At 41.8% G+C, this 22,158-nt stretch overlaps 1 protein-coding gene across 1 annotated transcript in view; it reads left to right on the top strand.

Annotated features, from left to right (window-relative positions):
- Positions 1-1,161: 1,161 nt before the first annotated feature.
- The window catches only part of CDH17 (cadherin 17), a 39,459-nt gene continuing 18,462 nt past the window's right edge, over positions 1,162-22,158 (top strand). The window contains exons 1-8 of the mRNA XM_054019355.1: positions 1,162-1,231; positions 3,843-3,919; positions 9,286-9,387; positions 10,392-10,529; positions 13,399-13,537; positions 17,005-17,163; positions 18,441-18,640; positions 19,974-20,105. Coding sequence (XP_053875330.1) covers positions 3,869-3,919; positions 9,286-9,387; positions 10,392-10,529; positions 13,399-13,537; positions 17,005-17,163; positions 18,441-18,640; positions 19,974-20,105 — 921 coding nt within the window. The 5' untranslated portion in view covers positions 1,162-1,231; positions 3,843-3,868. The remainder of the gene's footprint in view (positions 1,232-3,842; positions 3,920-9,285; positions 9,388-10,391; positions 10,530-13,398; positions 13,538-17,004; positions 17,164-18,440; positions 18,641-19,973; positions 20,106-22,158) is intronic.

The raw sequence follows: 22,158 nt of genomic DNA on the forward strand, positions 1-22,158 counted from the left end.
ATAAATCAAAACTCTCTTCCTTCAGGAATAAATACTAAAATATTGATTTCAGGTTGAGATTGTGATCTGGAGTCCAAACAGAAAGCTAACCTTTTATAGTTAACATAAAGTTGCAATTGATTTAAAATTTGTTTTTTGAAAATATAGAATAGGAACTCAGGAAAAGCTTTGGACATTACAGAAATAATAAAGCAACAAATAAGAGTGTGATAGGAAAGCTAAAATGGAAGTTAAAATCTGGATAAGGATTAACATCTGCATCTTTGTTTCAAAATATTAGACAAGAAAGTAAACCTACTGTGGACTCAAAATATATGAAATAAAAAGCAAATTAAAAAATTAGAATAAAAAGAATCCTAGCACACTGCATGGTAGAGTTTTAAAAAACTGCTGTTCCTCTTGAGAAGAGTTTCAATGCTATTTGATTTATTATTTGTATTGCAGTAATGACTAGAGGCCCCAACTGAATTCAACACGTCATTGTACTAGCTGTTGTACATACAAAAAGTAAAAGATATTCCTTGATTTGAAGCGTTTACAATCTACATGGACACGAAAGACAAAAGGTGGGATGAAGGAAATATTATCCACAATTCCAGATGGAATTAAATGACTTGCCCAGAAATCTGTGCCAGAGCTAGGATTTGAACCCAAATATCCAAAGTCCCAGTCGGGTGCACTATTCCTAGTGAACAGACTCTCTTCGCTCGGCATTGATCAACGGTCACAAAGACAGGTCACCCTCATGTCCAAGTTCTTGTCTTCTGATCTTGAGTCATCGCCGTTACTAACAAAGTGACAGAGAGAGTATCTCCCCAGAAGGACAGTGCCCTTTGTACATCCCTTTCCAATTCCTCTCTTACAGATAGAGGCTGAGAGGAGAAATTATTCCTATTTATGTAACTAGTTACCCGTAGCTCCTTACTCTCTTACTCAAAAGCAGAGTTCAGTTTGAAATCCTGAAGGTAAGTAAAAATGCTTAAAGAGGAGTAGGTTATTTCATGGCTATACTACTTCCTTTCATAGCTGCCATTTCATGCCACACCTAGTCATTATGGAGCAATAGTAATCAATGTAGTTAATGTTTGAGCCAACCTGCACGGAGAATCTGAGAAACCAAAAACTGTGCATAGATACACAGAGAGACATCATTAACTGCAGCAGGTGATTCTAAAGCCTCAAAAAGAAAGGGAAATATATTTTAGAGGGAAACAACATTTTCATACTAAAGGTAAGGGGTGCTCTAACTAACATTTCTTTGGAAGTTTTTTAAGTGCCAAAGCAAGGGAGTTGGGTTTTTGGTGATGTTAGCAACTTGATGGCCTGCGCTTTTCCTTTTCTTGGAAAATGGAAGGCTGTATTGCTAGTGTTAGGAGTGGCTTGTATCTGATGCAGATCAATTTTCTCCTTCAAGGCAAAGTAGTTTATACTTTAAAACTTAAATCTCTAAAACAAAAAATACAAAGCAGGCATTTAAAATATGGGTTTTTTTAAACTTTTCATGTAATCAGATACTTTTATCTCTTCATCTGGAAATAGGTACTATACTCACAGAGCATTTATTACCAAAAACTGCTTGTATATTTGCATATTGGATACCCTAGAGTCATATATATTTCATTTTTAAGTGTTTTTAGACAGAGAATCCATAAAAAAGATCATTAGGGATATATAAACTGGTTAGGAAAAGAGAAGTGGGTGAAATGAACTAGTTCAACCCTCAGCCTGGCTCTCAGCTGTCAAACTCTCCATTTTTGTGTGTGTGTTAGAAAGAGTTTAGGTAGATATTGCTCCTTCTGCTTAACCCTATACTGGTCTTGTATGTTAGCTAAAACCCTTCTCTAAGTCTCAGCCGGTTTTGCATTCTATACTGGACCAGCTGAGTTGGATCAGTTGGATTCATGAGTTCTGAGGTTTCCTGGGCGATAGGGGATTGTGCATTTCAGGGGCTTCTGACCCCTGGGAATGCCAGAGTGTAAGAGATCTGGTAAGAGACTCTTGCCACCTGAGAAATACTGGTCCCACCTCTCAGTGTGCAAGGTTATGATGAAGAAATAAGCATTGATCAAATCTCTGTTCTAGGTTTTATCAACTGATACAGTGGCCTGTTTTATAAATATGTTTGATAAGGAATTATATGAAATTTGGAGGAAAAATAGGCCTTCCCCAAACTATAATTTACCAAACCAATGTATCCCTCATATTACTGTAATTCTCAGTCAAGCTGGGATAGGTTAAAGTCAGGGATCGGCAACTTTTGGCATGTGGCCCATCAGGGAAAGCCGCTGGCAGGCCAGGCAGTTTGTTTACCTGCAGTGTCCACAGGTTCGGACGATCATAGCCCCCACTGGCCACAGTTTGCCGTTCCAGGCCAATGGGGGCTGCGGGAAGCGGTGAGGGCCGGGCCCCCTCTTCCCACAGCCCCTATTGGCCTGGAACGGTGACCCGCGGCCAGTGGGAGTTGCGATCGGCCGAACCTACGAACGCTGCAGGTAAACAATGCATCCCGGCCCACCAGCGGCTTTCCCTGATGGTCCGCATGCCAAAGGTTGCCGATCCCTGGTTTAAGTGGACGAGGTAGTATATAACTGCCATGTGAGTGGGTACCTTTGCCAACCTACTCTGCTACCATAGTCTCCATGGTATGTATAGTCAAAACTCATCCTCTTTCTGGAGTTTGGCTTTATTAAAAAGTGGGAGGGAATTCCTCCAGTAAGATAACATAAAGATCAGATCAAACCATCTCCCCAGGTTTGGCTGCTCCAAGGGTTTCTCCTTCAGTACCGCTCAGATCACACCCCAGATTCTCTTGCCGCACATGGAAAAGCGAGTCACCTTCTTCACTTCCCCCTTTGCCAGGATAATCGACAACTGGGTGGGATGTGAACCTGTTTCCTGGCAAAATGCTAATTTTCTGTTTATCTAACTTCTTCCTGCAGTTTCAGTGGAGAGCAGTTTTCTTCTTTCTATACCTCTGCAATTAGGCCTTGTCCATGCAAGTAGCCACCCTGAGTTCAGTGGGATTCCTTATATCACAAATGCCTGCTCACATGGGTGGGTGGGGGAGTGCAAAGTCAAGCTCCTCTTGTGTAGCACAGTTGTATACAGGGAAACAAATACAGCCTTCCTAGTGCTGGGCAATATAGTTCCGATGCGTAAGTCCAGAAACTGCCTTCTCCTGTGAATTGTAGAGGAGAAAACAGAAGAATTAAATGGGACAGAAAAGCCCTAAAAGCAGGGAATCTAGAGAGGGCTCTGCCTCCACAATATGTTCTTCCCTCCCTGTGGTTGGGGCTTGGTAGCTTAAGGTTGTGTACTGCGGAATGGGGGAGAGCCAAGATGCTGAGGTGCTGAGTGCTCAACTGCAATATGAATGATCAATGCAGAGGCCACCACTACTTTTTACAACATTAACTTTCACTGCGTGTCAGCACTGCTTTACAGAATTGGTCTAGTCCTTTAAGTGGAAGTGTTCTAACCCGAGGAGAAGGGAATTTCATTTCCACCAGTCCCTTAGGTTTATGACAGGAAGTGATACACACAACTGAGCCCACAGTTTTCAAAGCTGGGTTCCTTGTGATGGGTTCCTGAATAGCAACCTTGAATGTAAGAGCACTGAACTGCCCTGGCTGTCATTGAGAGCTATGAGTGCTCAGTTCTTTTGAAATTCAGGAAGCTTTAATTTAGCATTAATTTAAGTGCCTATATATGGATTTGGGAGCTTGACTTTTGGCACCCAGGTTTTAAAAGTTTGGCTTAAACGTTTATTTATAAATATATGGAATGAGAATTCTGATGGACTAAGATGAATGGATTGTAAACTATTACATAATCATTCACAGAAGCCAAAATAAAAGAAATCATCAAGATGGTTAAGCTCTGTGGACTTCATGTACTCTATCTCCTGGTATTTCACCTGGTGAGTGATTGCTTTTTCTTTTGTTTAGTTGGTAAAAACCTATGAATATCAACAGATGTATCCAGGCCCTTAAATTATCTTTCATAAATGGCATTTCAGTATAAAAGTAGGATGGGCAACATATTCTATGTAGAATTTTTATAATACTGACTGTGGATAAAAATCCTGGACATTCATATCCTTATTCAAAAGATTACAATTAATGTCAGTCATTTAAAAAAACAGTTTGGTGACAAGCTTTAAATGAAAAGATCTTCTTACACTTCTCCTATAGTAACTAAATCTGCTAAGGGAGAATGATTAAGACATGGTGTCATATTTCTCTTTGCTGTAGCTGAACCTCACATTAATAAAGATTTGAGAATGATTCTACCCTACATCATCAAACAGTGATGACTTTTTACACTAGTTTAGTGCTGTGCTCTGTATTATAATTTACACTTGTGCTGCTATATAAATGCATTTGCTTAGGACAGACTGTGCTATATCATTTAAATCATACCTATTATTTATTTTACTTAACTTCATATCTATGGCCTAAACCTTCAACCTTTACGCATATGAGTAATCCTCATTTATGGGAGCAGGCCCATTGAAGTCAATGAAATTACTGATATGTGTAAAGGCTGAAGGATTGGGGCTCTAAGCTGCATTTGTAACTAACATAAAGTATAAAAGAGTCAGATCAAACCTATAATAAAACAATGCCCCCCCCCAAATATGGAGACCAGTATAACCATTACTCTTATAAATCCCATTGTCCTCAGTAGATTACTTGTGTGAACATAGGATTGCAAGACTCATCCTATGTTCCTTGTTGTACTTCAAATTTTTATTGCCAATTGGTGCACCTATAGAACTCCTGAAATTGGACTGCAACGGTTATAGTTTGTACAGGATTGTAGCAACTGACAAACAGAAACTAGACCAAAAAGGTAAACAGCTCTTCCTTGTTGGTTCATGAATAATGATTCACAACATACTCATGCATTAGGAAATGTTTATGGCTCATATAAAGCAGTTTTAATTGACAGGATGAGATAGCTGTTGCTTGATATAAGAGCTAAACTTTGAACCCTACAGTTAGACTGAACAATATTAGCCTTTGTTCCTTCAGAATAGACACATCAACCTATAAAACATGACAAAGTAAAATCCCTCCAAAACCAATGGTCAACAATAATAATAATAAAAAAAAAACAGTTTACAATCTATAAGGCCGGATTCTGCCTCCTTTGCTCTCGTTGAGAGGGATCTTACTTCTTGAAAAGCCCTTCTGAACTCCCTGAGCCGACTTGCCCAATAGGGCACAAACACTATGTAAGTAAAGGTGACAGCTCCATGGTCATCATTCTCTCGCAGTAGGATCCAATGTCAGCTGAACTTCACCTGAAGCACAGCACAATAGCACTTCATGGTAAACTGTACTGAGCCTTGCATGTCCTCTGTCATAGCTTGTATAAAGTCTTTCCCTGGAAAGTAAGTATGGAAGCATGTACTTTGAATACACTTGTCTTTAACACGGCTGCACTTTGCTGCATAATACCCAGAGGCTAGATCCACGAAGGGAACTTAGGCTCAGCGTTGGTCCACTTTGTATAAATAATTAAATATTCAGTGGGCCAGAGAGCATGACACCAGTGCTATAGCCTAGGGGTTGGGGTACTCATGTAGGCTGTAGGAGACACAAGTTCACGTCCTTGTTCTAATGACTCTATAATTATTTATACAAAGTGGAACAGTTTCAAGGGGAGAGATTGAGAGAAACAGCCCCACCCCAGAATATCCCATAGCTCAGTGGTTAGGGTGCTCTCCTGGGAGATGTGGGAGCAAATCATGAAGAGTGGGATATGAAACTGAGAGCCTACATCTCAGAATGCCTGTGGAATTGGGCCCTGCAGGCAAGATAGGCAGGGAACACTTAGTCTGAGGATTCCACGTGGGATGAGGTATGAGATTGGTGTCAGAACTTATTTCCGGGGGCTGTGTGCATGCTCACTGACAGTTCCAGATGTGTGTGTGGGGGGCATTATGGCAGATATGTGGGTGCTTAGCTACTTTAGGTGCCTACAGGGTTAGGTGGCAGCTGAGCGGGGGTTTTAAGGATCTACATTTTGGACATAGGCACCTACTGCCGCAGTTAGTCACCTAAATCCCTTTGTGCCTCTAGCCCTGTGACTCTGGATTTCTGTTGTGAATTTCTCCACAAAGGACTGGATCTTATTTATGATGGAAGGCATCCAACAGACAAGATTCACTCATCGGGCTTATCTCCACAGGGAAAATGACCAGCAGAACACAGCAGTATAATTATACCACTATAGCTATGCTGGTATAATTCCACATGTGGACACAATGATCTGGAATAAAAGTGATTTTATTCCAGTAGCATTATGATGCAATCTTTAATTACATGATCTGTACTATTTTCCTGCCTCATTCAATGCATAGGATGGCCAGTGCCTACTTAATGAACAGCTATTCAATATTTTGATTTATCCTCAATCTTCAAACTCTGCCCTGAAGACAGAATTATTAATTTTCTCATGGGCTTTTCTATGGCACTGATGCTTCACAAACATTAATTCATTTATTTTCACAACACCCCTGTGAGGTGTGGTGGCTTTACAGATGAAAAGCTGAGGCATAGAGAGATTAAGGTCAAAGTCTCCATTAATTTTGGGTGTCCAATTTGAGATACTTAGGACCTATATTTTCAGAGTACTTAGCATTACGTAGTACTTAATATAATCAAAACACAGCTCCCACTGACTTCAGTTGCAGCTGTGAGTGCTCAGCACCTCTGAAAGTCAGGCCCCAGAGTCTCAAGTTGGGCACCCAGAAAATGATGAACATGCAATTAGTGACCACCTGTGAAAAGTTTGGTTTAAATGACTTGTTTAGCCTCACATGGGAATTGTGTGGCAGAGGCAGGGCTAGAATCCAGTTTTCAAGGGTGGCCTTTGACTGCCTTAATTATGAGACCCTAATCCTCTGCCTCATTCACTACACACTTTCCAACTTCTGCAACAAATGAGTCAGGGAGTCCCACACACAACAGCCACCTTCCCTATACAACCTTGATTCATCCCCAAAGCAGATCCAGCCAGTGCACTGAAAGAGGCAGGGTCCTGTGGAAAAAACAGTATGTAATCATGAAATTAATTAGAGGCTATCATAATGCATATGCACAAAGGAGTTGAATCATGGTTGCCAGACAACCTTTATTCTTGCAGTTCCTAACTTTTGAGTAACTTTTAACATAGTTTTTTGTGTGTAATTTCATATAAACAACTACCATGGTGTTATGTTTTTATTAAGGAAATTGTATTAACAATGATCAGTTGTTGTTCTGTGTTTTCCCTGGCAAAACTAAAAGAAAGTTAATGGGAAGGAAATGACTTGCACTATGGATATTCTTAATGTTTGCACATTATTAATCCATTAAAAGCACTTTTTAAAAATGTTCTGTAAATTTTGGAGCTTACTGAAACATTAATGTGTATATGTTAAAAGCTGCTTCAGAAAACCGGTTTTATTTAATGTTTTTAATAACACAGCAAGATATTAGAGCAGGAAGCAAACTTCGAACAGCATGTCCACTCCTAGGGAGCTTTGGTCATAACCACAACTGTTGTGCTGGAACACTGATGTTTACAATGAACGTCAATCCCATTAAAAAAACAATAACTACTCCAGTGTATTTACATTATGTTCTTAGTAGTGAAGTACATAGGGGAGACTATCGCTGTACAGGCTGTAATCTAGGTTTGTCAGCCAGTGACATGAAGACAAGTCAGTTTTGAACAAGAAGAAAAAAAAGAATATGAATATCAGAAATCAGGTGACCGAATCCACAGGCACACACTGTGAAGGGTATTGGTCATCATTTGGAAAATCATTTTTCCTCACTGTTTGTAGTTAAGAACCACCCTTTGGAAACTTGTTAGGCCCTGGCCCGCTCTGCTCTCAGCTCAACCAACTGACATATTTTGGGCAAGATTGTCACTTGCCCTTACATGGACAAGCAGAGGAGTCAGGGGCATAAGCCCTGATCCCCAATTCCCTGCATGAGCACTCTGGGAGGAGATGGAAGAGCAGGCACCCCAGCCCCTCCCCACCCCCGATACCACAGGCATGTTAGCCAGGAGTGGGCAGAGCCTCCAGGATGCCAGTCAGAATGAAAGTAAGCTGCTCTTAGGGCAGCAAAGGTATCTGCTGTCCCTTATAGGGGGCTAGACACAGGGCTGTAACTGGGGAGGGGCAAGTGAGACAGCTGCTCAGGGTGCAAAGGTGCAGGGGGTAGGAAAATGGGGCAGTATGTGTGTGTGCGTGTGTGTGCATGTGTGTATGTGGGGACATCCCCCCACCCCAAGATTTTTGCCTTCCATTTAGCACAGTTTGAAAACTGTCACCTCCTCCCAGGAGTTGGCAGATTGGAAGCTACTGGGAGATGCCCGGCCTACTTGGGCCCTTGGCTCCTTATGCTGAAGGAGCCCAATGCCGGCTGATGGCCTCTTGAACCAGCTACTGTCCCTGTTCTGCTGCTGCTCCGCAGCGGCGAGTGAGCCCATTGGGGAGCATCTCATAGCAGCTGGGCTCTGTGGGGGAGAGGTAGGAGTGTGTCAGGGGCACAGCTCAGAGCTGTGCTGCCCGCCATGCTTGGGGAGCACCCACCCATACAGAGGTGGCTGGCTCGGAGAGCAGGGCTGGGCGGGCATGAAGAACCAGGGGCCTGAGCAGGCCAGGTGGCTCCCATCAGCTTCTGATCTGCTGGCTCCTAGCAAGAGGCAACCATTTTCAAACTGTGAGGTGCGCCCCGTAGGTGGGTGTGCCCCATAGTTTGAAAACCTCTGTGCTAAACGGAAGCAGAAATCTGAGGGGTGACCCTGCATGTCCTGCCACACATTGCTTCTAGGGGGCGCAAATATGCTTGCTCACTCCAGGTGCTAAAATGCCTAGTTACAGCTCTGACTAGATGTATGGTCTCAGTCTAGCCCTCAGTCCTTTTGTGCACACAAATTGGTTCCTTTTGCAAGCTGAGCATGTGACATTTAATTAAGTAATATATTTACTTTGGAAAAAGGCAGCATTTAAATATTTGTTTTGAAATAGAATTTTAAAAAATGATATCAATTTAAAAAAAATGGATCTACATTAAAAACCAGCATTAAAAATAATTAAAAACACATTAAAAATTGACATTAAAAGCCAGCCATTCTCAGCACTGTTCACTTCACGTTATTTTAGTGCAAATTTTTTTTTTAAAGCTTCTTTTTCATACTGCAGTGATGCTAGGGCCACTGTTGAATTGCAGCTAGCATAGAAAAGATATTGATCATCTCCTCTACTTCCCTCCTGCACAGGCTACGTGCCATGGTATAAATGAATTGTATGCCAGTGGACCTCTGCAAGACATGACTTTCTCTGTATCAGAAGGTACAATTGGAATTCATGTAATATACCAGGTAATCATTAACTCTGACTGTTAGCTCTTTGTTCAAAAGACCCATCCTATGCTCATTGATATCAATGAGAGTTTTGCTGTTGATTTCAGTAGGAAAAGCAACCCCAAGATGTGTTATGATAGAAACTTTGACTTTTATTATCTGATAATTTAGTGCCTGCTGATAAAATTTAAAGCATCAGCCTCTATCAAATGAATTCCAAGAGGATAAATCTAAAATAGTCTGTTGCTATAATCAGCATTCCTAGAGAATGAACTTAAGAAATTACATGCAGTTCACGTTCAGTCCATCAGACAAAGGCGTAACAAGATCCAATGTCTGAAAGCTGAAACACGACCAATTCAGACTGGAAATAACATCTACATTTTTGACAGTGAGGGTAATTAACCATGGGAACAACTTACCCTGGGTGGCGGTGGATTCTCCATCACTGGCGATTTTGAATTCAAGATTGGTTGTTTTTTTAAAAAGATATGCTCTAGTTCAAAAGGAAATATTTGGGGAAAATTCTATGGCCTGTGTTATACAAGAGGTCAGATTAGATTATCACAGTGGGCCTTTTGGCCTGTGAATCTATGAATCTGTGAACTGCATTCTACCTGATTTCCTTTTCTTTAGAGATTCCTTTTACCCACAGTGATAGTCATTCCAACTGTCACGAGCTTTGTTTCTAGTGAAAGATGAATGGCAGAGCCAATACTCAAATAGACGGAGGATGAGTGTGTCATGTTTTTTCCATTCCTGTACTCAGACCAGCCTCCGTTTTAGACAGATGTCTGCTTTTCCCCTTACTGCATCCTAGAGCTGGGAAAGTAATGTTAACAATGATTCATCTACTAATTTAAGACAGGAAAAACACCAATGAGTTTGAATATCATTTGCCCACTGTAGCAAGGAGCAATGTTGACAACGAATTAAAAAAATTGTGAATTAAGAAAGTTAAATTCTCTGAAATATTCCTGAAAAGGAACCTCTTCCCCTGACTTTTCTTTTTTCCTCTCTAGTTTACAATTGAGCCACCTGCTGTCAGTTTGAGACTGTCTGGTGAAAAAGATGGCGTCATTGAGATTGCATCAACTAGCGGCTATCTGTATCTCAACGGGTCTCTAGACAGGGAAAACAAAGCAATCCACAGGCTACAGGTGAAATAAATGAGAAATGGAGCAGGTTGAAAAAGAGTTGGGGAGTGTTATTAATTTTTCTCTTTTTTTGCCGAAATTTGAAACTAACATGTCAGTTGACATTTCCTACCAACCTGTTTGCTGCCACCTAATTCATTGCCAGTAGAGAGTTTGACTCCAGGACGTTTCTCCTCATCTGGCAGCCTGGGGACAGCTAGCTATGTTATATTCATTTATTTGAGTGCTTGTTTCCGTTTTTACAGTGAAAGGCTACTGTCATCAGAGGAGGGGGTTGGGACACTGAAAATGTGTGCTGAATACTTTGTACTTGGATAAACCTTTTATAAATGATCCAGACATGACTGTAGGTCTGGTAGAGCCACTTACTACTATGGCTGCCTGACACTTCCCATGATAAGATCCTGTTTTCAGTGGCTTATAACTTGGTCCAATTTTAACCACCTGGGTTGAAATTTTTCATCCTGGGTGTCTGCCCCGGGCTGATTTTTTGTTTTTTTAATTTCAGCCAGAGTGGTTCAGCTGTTTTCAAGAACAAGGGTAGGGAAAAAAATTGTTAAAAATTTCTGGCGTCCTTTTCTTTGAACGGCACTAGTGATCCCATGCTTTGGAGCAGGGTTTGAAATTTATCAGGGGGAAAGCTTTTGTGTCAAAGATTTGCTCTAGGTCATCCTCGGGAAAATCTGCCCAAATTTGGACAAGTTAAAAGCCTTTGAAAAGTTACAGTTTGCACATGCTCAGTAGAGACATCTGCCATTTTAGCAGCTAAAATTGCTGAAGATTCCATCCATGTTCAAGCCTCTCACAGTTCCTAGTGCTGACCACACTCCACGTGCACCATCCTCCCAGAGTGACTGAACATGCTCCAGGCCAGCAATACAGGGGTGAAACCAGACTTTCCCGGTAATTTCCCTGTAATTACTGCTCTAGGGCAGGGTGGGGCCAGGCACCAGAACTCACAGCAGGGAGCCTGTCTTTCTTGTCCTCTCATTGAGCCCCTGGAATCCAGGCAGCATGGAGGAGGAAGCTGTCTAATTTGAATACAAAGGGGAAAGGAGCTGGATTGTGGGGGAGGGGTGAATGGAATAGATTGGGCCAAGGAGTCTGATAAGACTGGGACTGGAGATGGGGAGAGAAACTGGGACAGGGAGTTAAGGGGAGACTGAGACTGGTTGGGCGAAGAGACTGGGACTGGGAGCTGGGTGGAGAGGCTGGAAAAGTTGGAAGGGGAGGCTGTGACTGGTTGGGCAAGGAGACTGGGACTAGGAACAAATTTTGGGGGAAAGTGGGGCAAAGGGAGACAGATCTCACAAGAAGCTGAGCGCAAGAGGAGAACTGGGACTATCTGAGCAAAAGAGTCTGGGTCTAGGGGCCAAGGAGAGAATGTGGGGGAGACTGAGATTAGACGAGGAGCCTGGGGAGGGACACTGGGACTGGGAGGAAGTATGTCAGGAGAGACAGATCGGATGAGGAACTGGGACTGCCTGAGGGAGGAGACTGTGAGTAGGGAGAGGGAGATATTGGGAGTAGGTAGGGGAGACTGAAACTTACACATGGATCATGGAGGGGGAAGATTAAGAATGGACAGGCAAGGAAATTTGGACTGGGACGAGAAGTCTGAAGAGTGGAGACTGGGACTGGGGAGGCAGGGAGAATGGGACTTGGACAAAGAGGCAGGGCTGGAGAAAAGACAAGACTGGGATAGGTACAGGTTGGAGGGTATGGGGCAGAAGGGGGGAAGCTTGGGGAAAACAGGCAGAAGAGATTCTGCGTCCACAAGAGCACACTCTCCTCCAGAGCCTGGAATGGAACCAAAGGTTCCTGAGTCTCACCATTCCTCTGCTATAAGCAAATATCTGTGAAACCCTCTGGCAAAGTGTTGTCTCATCCCTCTCCAGTGCTGGCTCATAGAGAGAATGACAACCTACTTTGCTATCAATTACTCTGTTAGCTCAAGTGGCAAAAGTCTGTGCTGGGGACATAAGTTTCCAATTTAGTCAATGACTAATGTGGGTGTCAGACTGATGCCATATGAGGGAATTTTTTTTTTTCAGTTTGCTTTTTTAAAAATTAGGCAGGCAGCTGACAAGCCAAAACATTCTGCTTTGGTTCTACCACAGTGGAATTTTTCCAGTCTCCTTTCCACAATTTGTTTTTGAGATTTTTCAGAATGAACCTCTCCCCACCCAAACCCGCCCTGCACCACCCCCAAAAATGCCAAAATCTAAAAAATGTTTATGCAAAGGAAAATCCCTGGACAGCTCTGCTAACACACTGTGCTGTGGCTAATTCCTTAGACTGACCCTGTGGCTCAGTTTACTTTTTCTGGCCACTTGTAGAATAGCATACTCACGCAGACACATACTCATGCTTTTGTCGTTGTGGTATGGAAAACATCAATTTCTATATGAAGAGGGAAAGCATTAAGGAGTCGCTCCTGAAAGGTGCTGAGCACTCTGCCCTGGTCCAGCACCTTCCAGACCTAAGACCTACCTGGTCTCCACCATGAAGATCAGACTGCTACTGAAACAGGTCACTAACATCAGGGGCTACTTTATAATGTTTGTATACTGTGCAATGAAAATCATCCGATGAACAGTGTCACGACTAATGAAGCTTAAAATAAAACAACTACAATAAGGGTGTATGCTAATGATGCTCCATTCCAGTGAAACTCACTTTGAAATGAGGTGGTACCAAGATTTATTGAGTGTGTCTCAGCAGTTGCTGTCATGACTGTTATATAGTGTCATCTTCACATGAAAATGATCAGGTTCAGACCATTTTTACTCTTCAGCTTTAACATGCTGAATTTTCCAACACACTTAAGTGAAAATCTTTCCTGGCCATTTCTTTTGCTTTTCAATATTAGGTGGAGGCTCTGAATGTAACGGGACAGAAAGAGAAAGGTCCCTACTCTATTACTATCAATGTTCAGGATATTAATGACAACCCACCAAAGTTTGAGAAGTCAAAATACTTTGGAGTAGTATGGCAGAATTCCCGTCCAGGTAAAGGCCATTATCATTAATAATTAATATTATTATTGTTACTATTTAAAATGTATACTGTGCAATTTAATGAGGATGTGCAATATAGTAGATTGAAAATGCTAAACAAAGAATAGCACCTTGTCAAAAAGGATGTGACAAACTAAAGACATGACTGGGTACAATATAATACAAATAGCACATAGGTAAACAGAGTGATGTGTGTCTATCACAGCTGAAATGTTTCACAGAACTTACCATATTACAAACATTATTTAGTAAGTAAATATCACTATCCCCATTGTGCACTGCAGACAGAAGCTGAAGCTAAAAGAAGTTAAAAAACATGCCCAAGATCACACTGAAAGTAGGTGTTACAAGGGATCTAAATTATTTAGGTCTTTATAGATCACCATAGAGGGGGGAAAAAAGATGCCACTAGATTTGTTAGATAATTGGTGCTTTATATTTCCTGTGGCAAAACTCTGCCCAGAAAGTGGGCTGCACCATCAGTAGTTTCCAAGTAGTTTTGTATTGTAGATTGCAGTAAACCAATTTAGAAGTCATAAAGGTATGGAAAACAGTGATAAGAGCCAAGAGAATGAAAAAAGAGATATAACCAGCTATTAACACTATGGTCTACACTGGGCAGATTGGGGGGAATCGATCTAAGTTACGCAACTTCAGCTATGTGAATAATGTAGCTGAAGTCGATGTACTTAGATCTACTTCCTGCGGTGTCTTCACTGCAGTAGATTGACTGCTGACGCTCCCCCGTCGACTCCATCTATGCTTCTCGCTCCGGTGGAGTACCGGAGTCGACGGGAGAGCGCTCGGCGGTCGATTTATCGCGTCTTCACTAGACGCGATAAATCAACCCCTGCTGGATCGATCACTCCGGAGGTAAGTGTAGACATGCCCTCAGATCATGGAACAAAAAAGGAGCTTTTAGTAAAGTATAGGAATCTGTGGCTCGAGCAGGCAAGAAAGAAATGCAATAGTTCTTGAGTATATTTGCAGTTCATCCAGGTGATAGCGTTTTTTATTGGTTGAATGGATCAACAATTAAAGTTTAAAAGTTTGTTCACAGTTCCATGCTTCGATATACTCTCCACTATCTCTTAATGTTCCACATTATGCTTTTCACCAAGAAGGTCTATTATATAGCATGTCTGAAAATTTTTGTTCAACCATTTTTCCATCAGAAAATGCTATTTTGATTGAACTGAACATTTTCATAAAATCATATCAAATTCAATGAAATTTCCTGCAAGAAAAATGTTTCCCAAAGCAAAATTTTTTCATTTGAAAAAAAAAAATTGTTTTGGAAAAATTAAAAAATGTTGTTTCAAAATGAAATTTTTATTTTGAACTTTATTTTATGTTTTTCATTTTAAAATTATTTTTACATTATTTAATGAATGTCAGTGGTAATAGTGCATAATATGACATCATATATTTTCATGTCATATTTTGACAATATAATAGTCAAATATTTTATTTTTAAAAAATTATGGCAACTGCTACATAACACAGACTGAAAAAATTAAAAGTGTCTGTTGTTTGTACTGTAGTGAAAAGGGTCAAATTGTTTTGTAAACAGAGGTAAACAGTGACAAAGTTTGCAGATGATACAAAATTACTCAATACAGTTAAGTCTAAAACACTGCGAAGCATTACAAAGGGTTATCACACAGCTGGGTGACTGGGCAACAAAATGCAGGTGAAAATCAATGTTAATAAATGCAAACTAATGCACATTGGAAAACATAATCCCAACTATACATATAAAATGTTGGGGTCTAAATTAGCTCCAAGAAAGAGATCTTGGAGTCATCGTGGATAGTTCTCTGAAAACATCTGCTCAGTGTACAGTGGCAGTCAAAAGAGTGAATAGAATGTTAATAACCATTAGGAAAGGGATAGATAATAAAACAGAAAATATCTTAATGCCACTATATAAATTCATGGTGCACCCACATCTTGAATACTGCATGCAGTTCTGTTCATCACATCTCAAAGAAGATATATTAGAATTGGAAAATGTAGAGAAAGGCAACAAAAATGATAAAGGGAATGGAACAGCTTCAATATGAGGAGAAACTAAAAAGACTGGGACTGTTCAGCTTAGAAAAGAGACGACTAAGGGGGGATATGATAGAGGTCTATCAAATCACGGATGGTGTGGAGAAAGTAAATAAGGAAGTGTTATTTACTCTTTAACATACTGCACGAAGCACGGGTCACCCAATGAAATGAATAGGCAGCAGGTTAAAACAAACAAAAAAGTACTTCTTTACACAGCACACAGTCAACCTGTGGAATTTGTTGCTAGGGAATGTTGTAAAGGGCAAAGTATAAGTGGGTTCAAAAAAGAATTAGATAACATCATGGAGGATAGGTCCATCAATGGCTATCAGCCAAAATGGTCAGGGACATAACCCCATGCTTTGGGGTTGGGACTGGATGACAGGGGATGGATCACTCAACAGTTGCCCTGCTCTGTTCATTCTCTGTGAAGCACCTGGCACTGTCCACTGTCAGAAGACAGGATGCTGGGTTAAATGGACCATTGGTCTAGCCCAGTACGGCTGTTCTTATGTTATGTTTTGTTACAAGTAGGAGACACTTTGATCAAAAATAAACTAAAATGTTTCAATCTGTACTAAGTAGCATCTGCCCTTAATTAAAAAAAAAAGACGACATGTTATATTAGGACATGATTGGGTATGTTATGGGATGTCATACTATGCACTATTACCACTGATATGTCATTAAATAATGTACAAATAATAAAAATGTAGAAATGGAAAAAAGACATTTCAAAAGACATTTCATTGTGATGTGAAATTTTTCCCAAATTACATTTTCCCAAATGATTTTTTTTAATTGCCATTTTGCAGGAAATTTCAGAAGTATTTCTTTTTGTTCTGGAACAAAACCAAATTTTGCTATGTCAACATTTCCCATGAAACCAAAATCCCAACTTGCGACCAGCTCTAGTGTAGAGCAGCCTCTTTAATGGTAACAATTCTAAATGCAGTGACAGTGTTGCATGTTCTCTATACACTCTGTGATGGATTATTTGCAGAAGCACCACAATGTGGCCCTAAACTAACCAAAGAGAGTTGTCAGAGAATCCCACCTTCCCAAGGAACTCTGTGCAGGTGGAAAGCTGGCTGAGATTGCACTGCCACACCCTGCATCAGCCAGTCCCCACCTTGTGTAAGGGAAAAGCGGCAGCATGTCAGGGGCGTGTCAGGGGGGCAAGGTTCACAGAGGGACCTTACTTATGCCAATGATGTAAATTAAGGCTGCTCTGGGCAACCCTAACTTGTACAGGGCATGTGAGGTCCTGAATTAGGGAGCTGGCAAGCACATCCCTGTGGGTCTCCTCCTCTCCACCACACCTGAGCTGCACATGTATGGATTAGAGAATCAAGGCCCTTTCTCCATTCTCTACTGGCTTTTCTTCTATATCCAAACAGGCAAACCCTTCCTGTATGTCAATGCCACTGACCGTGATGATCCTACAACTCCCAATGCACAGCTGTTTTACAACATTCTCCACCATTTCCCCGACCCTTATAAGCAGATGCTTTTTCAGATTGATAACGTAACTGGAGCAATCTCAACAAGTGAGCTTGGTATGTAAAATTACCATTAGTATTGTTATTGTTTGTATGTTAAGCACCGACCACAAGTTCCATGCAGTATGTGACGCAAAATAATAACAACAGTTACTTCCTGATTTGAAGAGTCTATAGACTAAAAACAGAGAGCACAGGGAATCCCAGAAGAGAGATAATTTAGGAGGGGTTTTCCTTAGCTATTTATTTAAGCCTCTTCTTGTGATCATTGTGGAAGGAGTGGGTCTAAGAGGGACTTGAATCAAGATAAAAGAAGAAAACTCCTTTCCAACCAATCCCCAGAATAAAGTTAGCCCATGGGACATATTTATTAAAGGCCTGCCCTGATACTGAGAGGTATGGAGGATTTGTGATTCCAACTGAAGTCAACGGGAGCTATTTACGGAACTATAGTCTCATTTGCTGTTATTGCTATTATTAATTATTTTTTATTTTGGTAGTGTCTGGGACCCCATTGTGCTAGGTGCTGTACAAACACAGAACAAAGAGATGGTCCGTGCCTTAATGAGATTACAATCTAAATATGCTGGAACCAGTACTAGTTTAAGAATTTGTCATGAACAGGTGTATTTCCAACTATGCAACTCTGCATTTGATTTTTAATTTTTTTTTTCTGAGAGCGTATCTCTTAAAACTGTAGTTCTCAACTTTTTCAGGAAATTGAAGCAATGTAGCAGGCTAAGGGCAGGTCTACACTACCCGCCTGAATTGGCGGGTAGAAATCGATCTCTCGGGGATCGAATTATCGCGTCTCATCGGGATGCGACAATCGATCCCCGAATTGACGCTTCTACTCCACCAGCGGAGGTAGGAGTAAGCGCCGTCGACGGGGGAGCCACGGAAGTCGATTTGCCGCCATCCCTCACAGCGGGGTAAGTCGGCTCTGATACGTTGAATTCAGCTACGCTATTCGCGTAGCTGAATTTGCGTATCTTAAATCGACCCCCCCCTGTAGTGAGGACGTAGCCTAAGAGTCTTATTCAACTCCAAGTGAAATCAATGGAATGACTTCCACTGACTTCAATGGGAGTTTGATCAGATTCTAAACCATTACCTGTACTAGTTAATACCCATTGCCTCTCTTGGAATGCCGCTTTCTCCTGTTTCCCAAGTTCCAACACAGAGGATCATCTTTAAGTTCATGAAGAGACTAACAGTTGTAAAAGCAATGGACGCATACAAAGCAGAGGTTGGGATTTCTCTGCAGCTAAACAATGAACCAGTAACAGAGCTTTTGCTAAGTTTCTCTCATGTCTCTTTGTTTTGTTCTCTAGGTTCTCATTTATTAAATCCCCAAACGCAGGCTACGTTCACCCTTGTTGTCACAGTGAAGGATTTGGCAGGAATGTCAGAGAACGCTTTAACCAGTAACACAGACGTGGAAATAACTGTGAAGGAGAACCTTTGGAAGGCACCTCCGAAAGTATCTATCAAAGAAAACTCTACTGAGCCTCATCCCATCTCTATCATGCAGGTAGGATCTAGAAATCACAGAAATGACTAATGTCAGTGCATCTACAAGCCTTAAATGTTCCCTGCCAGCTGCAGGAACTTCTTCCAGTTATCAAGACTTTGGTACATCTTCCATGTTGGATATTGCAGTCCATGGGAGTTTAGACTGAGGAAGGACTGAGTAAAAATGGAATATGGATTTCAAGATTTGGCCCCTTGGGCATATTTTACATAAACTGGAAGAGGGCGTTAGTGTCGATTTCCCTATAAGATCCTTATTATGAAATAGATGCTAGGGAGATGATTAAGGTACAGCCCAGAGCAATATCAATGTTACAGTGACACAAGGATTTTCCCACTCAAGCTTACAGAAAGTGCTAGTCTTGGTATATTCTATGAACTGCAGGCAATGCATAAGGAATTCTGCTGATGTATAGAAAACTCAAAGGAACAGAAAGAATACTCATTCCAAGGCTGTTTGGCACAATATGAATTACAAAAGCAAGAGCTCATTGATGTAATAGAGAATTAGTCTTTTAAAGAATGCAGGGAGAATTTTTACAGATGGGGAATACAGCAGTTGGGAAAAATAGTAGTAGTGTTAGGTACTACCACCGGGAATAGCAAATGTAGGGCTTGATTGCCTCTCTCACAGACAAACCATGGGAGGGTGCCCAGCAGGGAGGAAAACTCTCTCAAGTTCCCCTTAGGGAATATTCTCCAACTTCTTCAGTTGCAGGGTTGGTTATGCTCACCCACCCTCACCCCCTCCATGAGGAAACAGTAGTGGTTCAGCCCCTAAAGTCCCTGGGAGGTCAGACTATGTGCCAGACCAGGCAGACAATTTTATGTGTATCACCTCTCCCGCCCTCCCTCCAAGATTTGACTTGCCACTCTACATTTCCATCTGTGAAACCAAACTGCTTAGGTGACTAAAGCTGAAGAGGAAAAACACAGAAGTTGGCTGGTACAAAAAGATGCTGTAAATTAGTATGATGCCATTACAATACTGTAATAATATACATTGTTCTTACACAGCACTTTTCATTTGTAGATCTCAAAGTGCTTTTAAAAGGAGGTAAGTGTTATTATCCACATTTTACAGATAAGGAAACTGAGGCAAAGAGAGTGACTTGTCCAAGGTCATTCAGCAGACCAGTGGCAGAGCTGGGACCATCATCTGGGCCTCGGAGTCCCAGTTCCAAGGCCTGCCAAATGGTTAGGTTTATGACCTAAAATAAAATAATGTGCAAAACAGAAAATCTATCTTTTCCTTTTCATTCCCAGCGCTTCAACCAGTCACATCTCAGTCCACACTTTTAATGCTTTGTCTTAACTCATTTTGGGGATTTTAGGTGCACTGGAATGAGCCAGGTGCAAAATATGACCTTTTGCAAAAGGAGAGGCTACCCAGGTTCCCATTTATGATTGATCAGAATGGGACGATTTATGTGACTGAACCTTTGGATAGGGAAGAAAAAGAATTGGTAAGTAAACATGAGAAACCTGACTGATGCAGTAGCCCCAAGTCTGAGACTCAATAGTGGCTGGGCATGTAAATGTAGGAGAGTTAGTGGTGGGAGAAGGAGGAGAAAGAGGATAGATATGTTTAATTTGATGTGGTTTCTGGATGAATTTGAGTGACTTGATAGACATGGACTCTCAGGCAATTTACCAGCAGGCATGCCCATCACACCACACTACATTCATCCACCCAACAGCCATTAATTCAGCACTTTATAATATTTCTTTCTAAAGCAACACGAGTTCTGTAGTTATTGCAGTTTTCACAGCCTATCCTGAATTGCACAGAACATGTGCTATGTACAGAGACAGTGTTATAATACCTGATCGAGTGGCGGACTGTGGCTTTGCTGGTGGGTGGAATTCTTAGCTCTCTCAAGTCTTCCTGCCTTTCTTCTCCAAGAGGTGGGGTGGGGAGGCATCTCTTCACAATAGGCAAAACAAAAGAAATGAACTTACTGTAAAGATGATGAAGAGTTTACCCAACAACAGATGTTATCAGACTCTCCCTCTCTCTTCAGATACATTCCTACAGGTTCTTTCCACAAAGAGGAAAGAAATTAGTCATGTATATTCTGTGTAGCCTACATCAGCTAGGGCTAAGATTTAACAGCACACACATGCGTGTGCTTCACTAATTAAAAGCAAGTGTTCATACAAAGAACACTTTAAATTTGAACAGCAACTGTAATTCCAGGGCTGCTCCAAGTTGTGCCAGTTGTCAGTGGCTTTAAGAGGTCTGTCTAGCAGCTGGGGTTCACTAGAGTGCAGCAGCCCTTTGGCTAAGCTCCCTTGTCTCGGCCCATAGGTCCTATGCTAGAGAGGAGAGTGGGAAATGGGGTTTGGGCACAGGAGCTGCTATGCTGGCCTGACACCACCTGGGGTTTCCCCCATGCTGGGGGAATAATGAGACAGCTATATGCACCAGCCTTATGACTGTTTTGTGCTGGTGGACTGGAACCATAGGCGCCGACTCTGGGGGTGCTCCAGGGCTGGAACACCCCTGGAAAAAAATAGAGCACCCACCAGCCACCTGCCGATCAGCTGTTTGGTGGGCCCCGCTGATCAGCTCCTCCCCCTCCCTCGCAGCGCCTCCTACTCACTGCCAATTAGTTGTTCCGTGGCGGGTGGGAGGTGCTGGAAGGGATGGGGAGGAGCTGGGGCTGGAAGAGGTGGAGTGAGAGTGGGGCTTTGGGGGAAGGGGCCGAGTGGGGGTGGGGCCTCAGGGTGGAGCGGGGAAAGTGGAAAGTTGGTGCCTGTGACTGGAACTGAAGACATGAAGTTTTTAACTGCAGTTAAAAACCCATGGCTGGCCTGTGCCTGTTGACTCGGGCTAAGGGATGTTTAATTGCAGTGTAGATGGTTGGGCTTGGGCTGCAGCCTGAGCTCTGGGACCCTCCCACCTCACAGGGTCCTTGAACCCAGGCTCCAGCCCGATCTACGCTGCAATTAAACGGCCCCTTAGCCTGAGTCTCGTGAGCCCGAGTCAGCTGGTACAGGCCAGCCAGGGGTTTTTAATGGCAGTGTAGACATACCCATGATGACAGGATCTAGCCTGTCATCTTGAACAAATACGAAATTGAAGAGCTGCATTTTAACTTAGCCCCAGGAATAGTCTGCGATGCTGACATTAGGGTTCATCATTGAATTAAAGTGAGTCTATTTTGGTATTAAACATATTCTCTTTATGAAAAAGAATTGCTGGACAAGGAAAATAATGCCATGCTTTTTATGGGGCAATAAATACATTGTATAATTTATAAACTTTCAGGCTATAAATCTCCCTTCTTATGGTGTTGAAAGAATTGCTAAAATACTACATAGTGACCAGTCAGCATATCTAAAGGGATTTGATCTCCATCACCATTTTGTGTTTTGTGTTTAATTTTAAAAATGGTACCTTCCATAGCATTTCTCAGTTTGTTTTCTCTAACTGTACAGTCAGCATTTGCCTGGGAATTTGCTGACCTCACAGCAATGCATCATCAAGAGGGGCATGAAAAAGAGACTTAATGA

The sequence above is a fragment of the Malaclemys terrapin genome, chromosome 2 (genome assembly GCF_027887155.1).
Source record: "Malaclemys terrapin pileata isolate rMalTer1 chromosome 2, rMalTer1.hap1, whole genome shotgun sequence".
Taxonomy (NCBI): domain Eukaryota; kingdom Metazoa; phylum Chordata; order Testudines; family Emydidae; genus Malaclemys; species Malaclemys terrapin.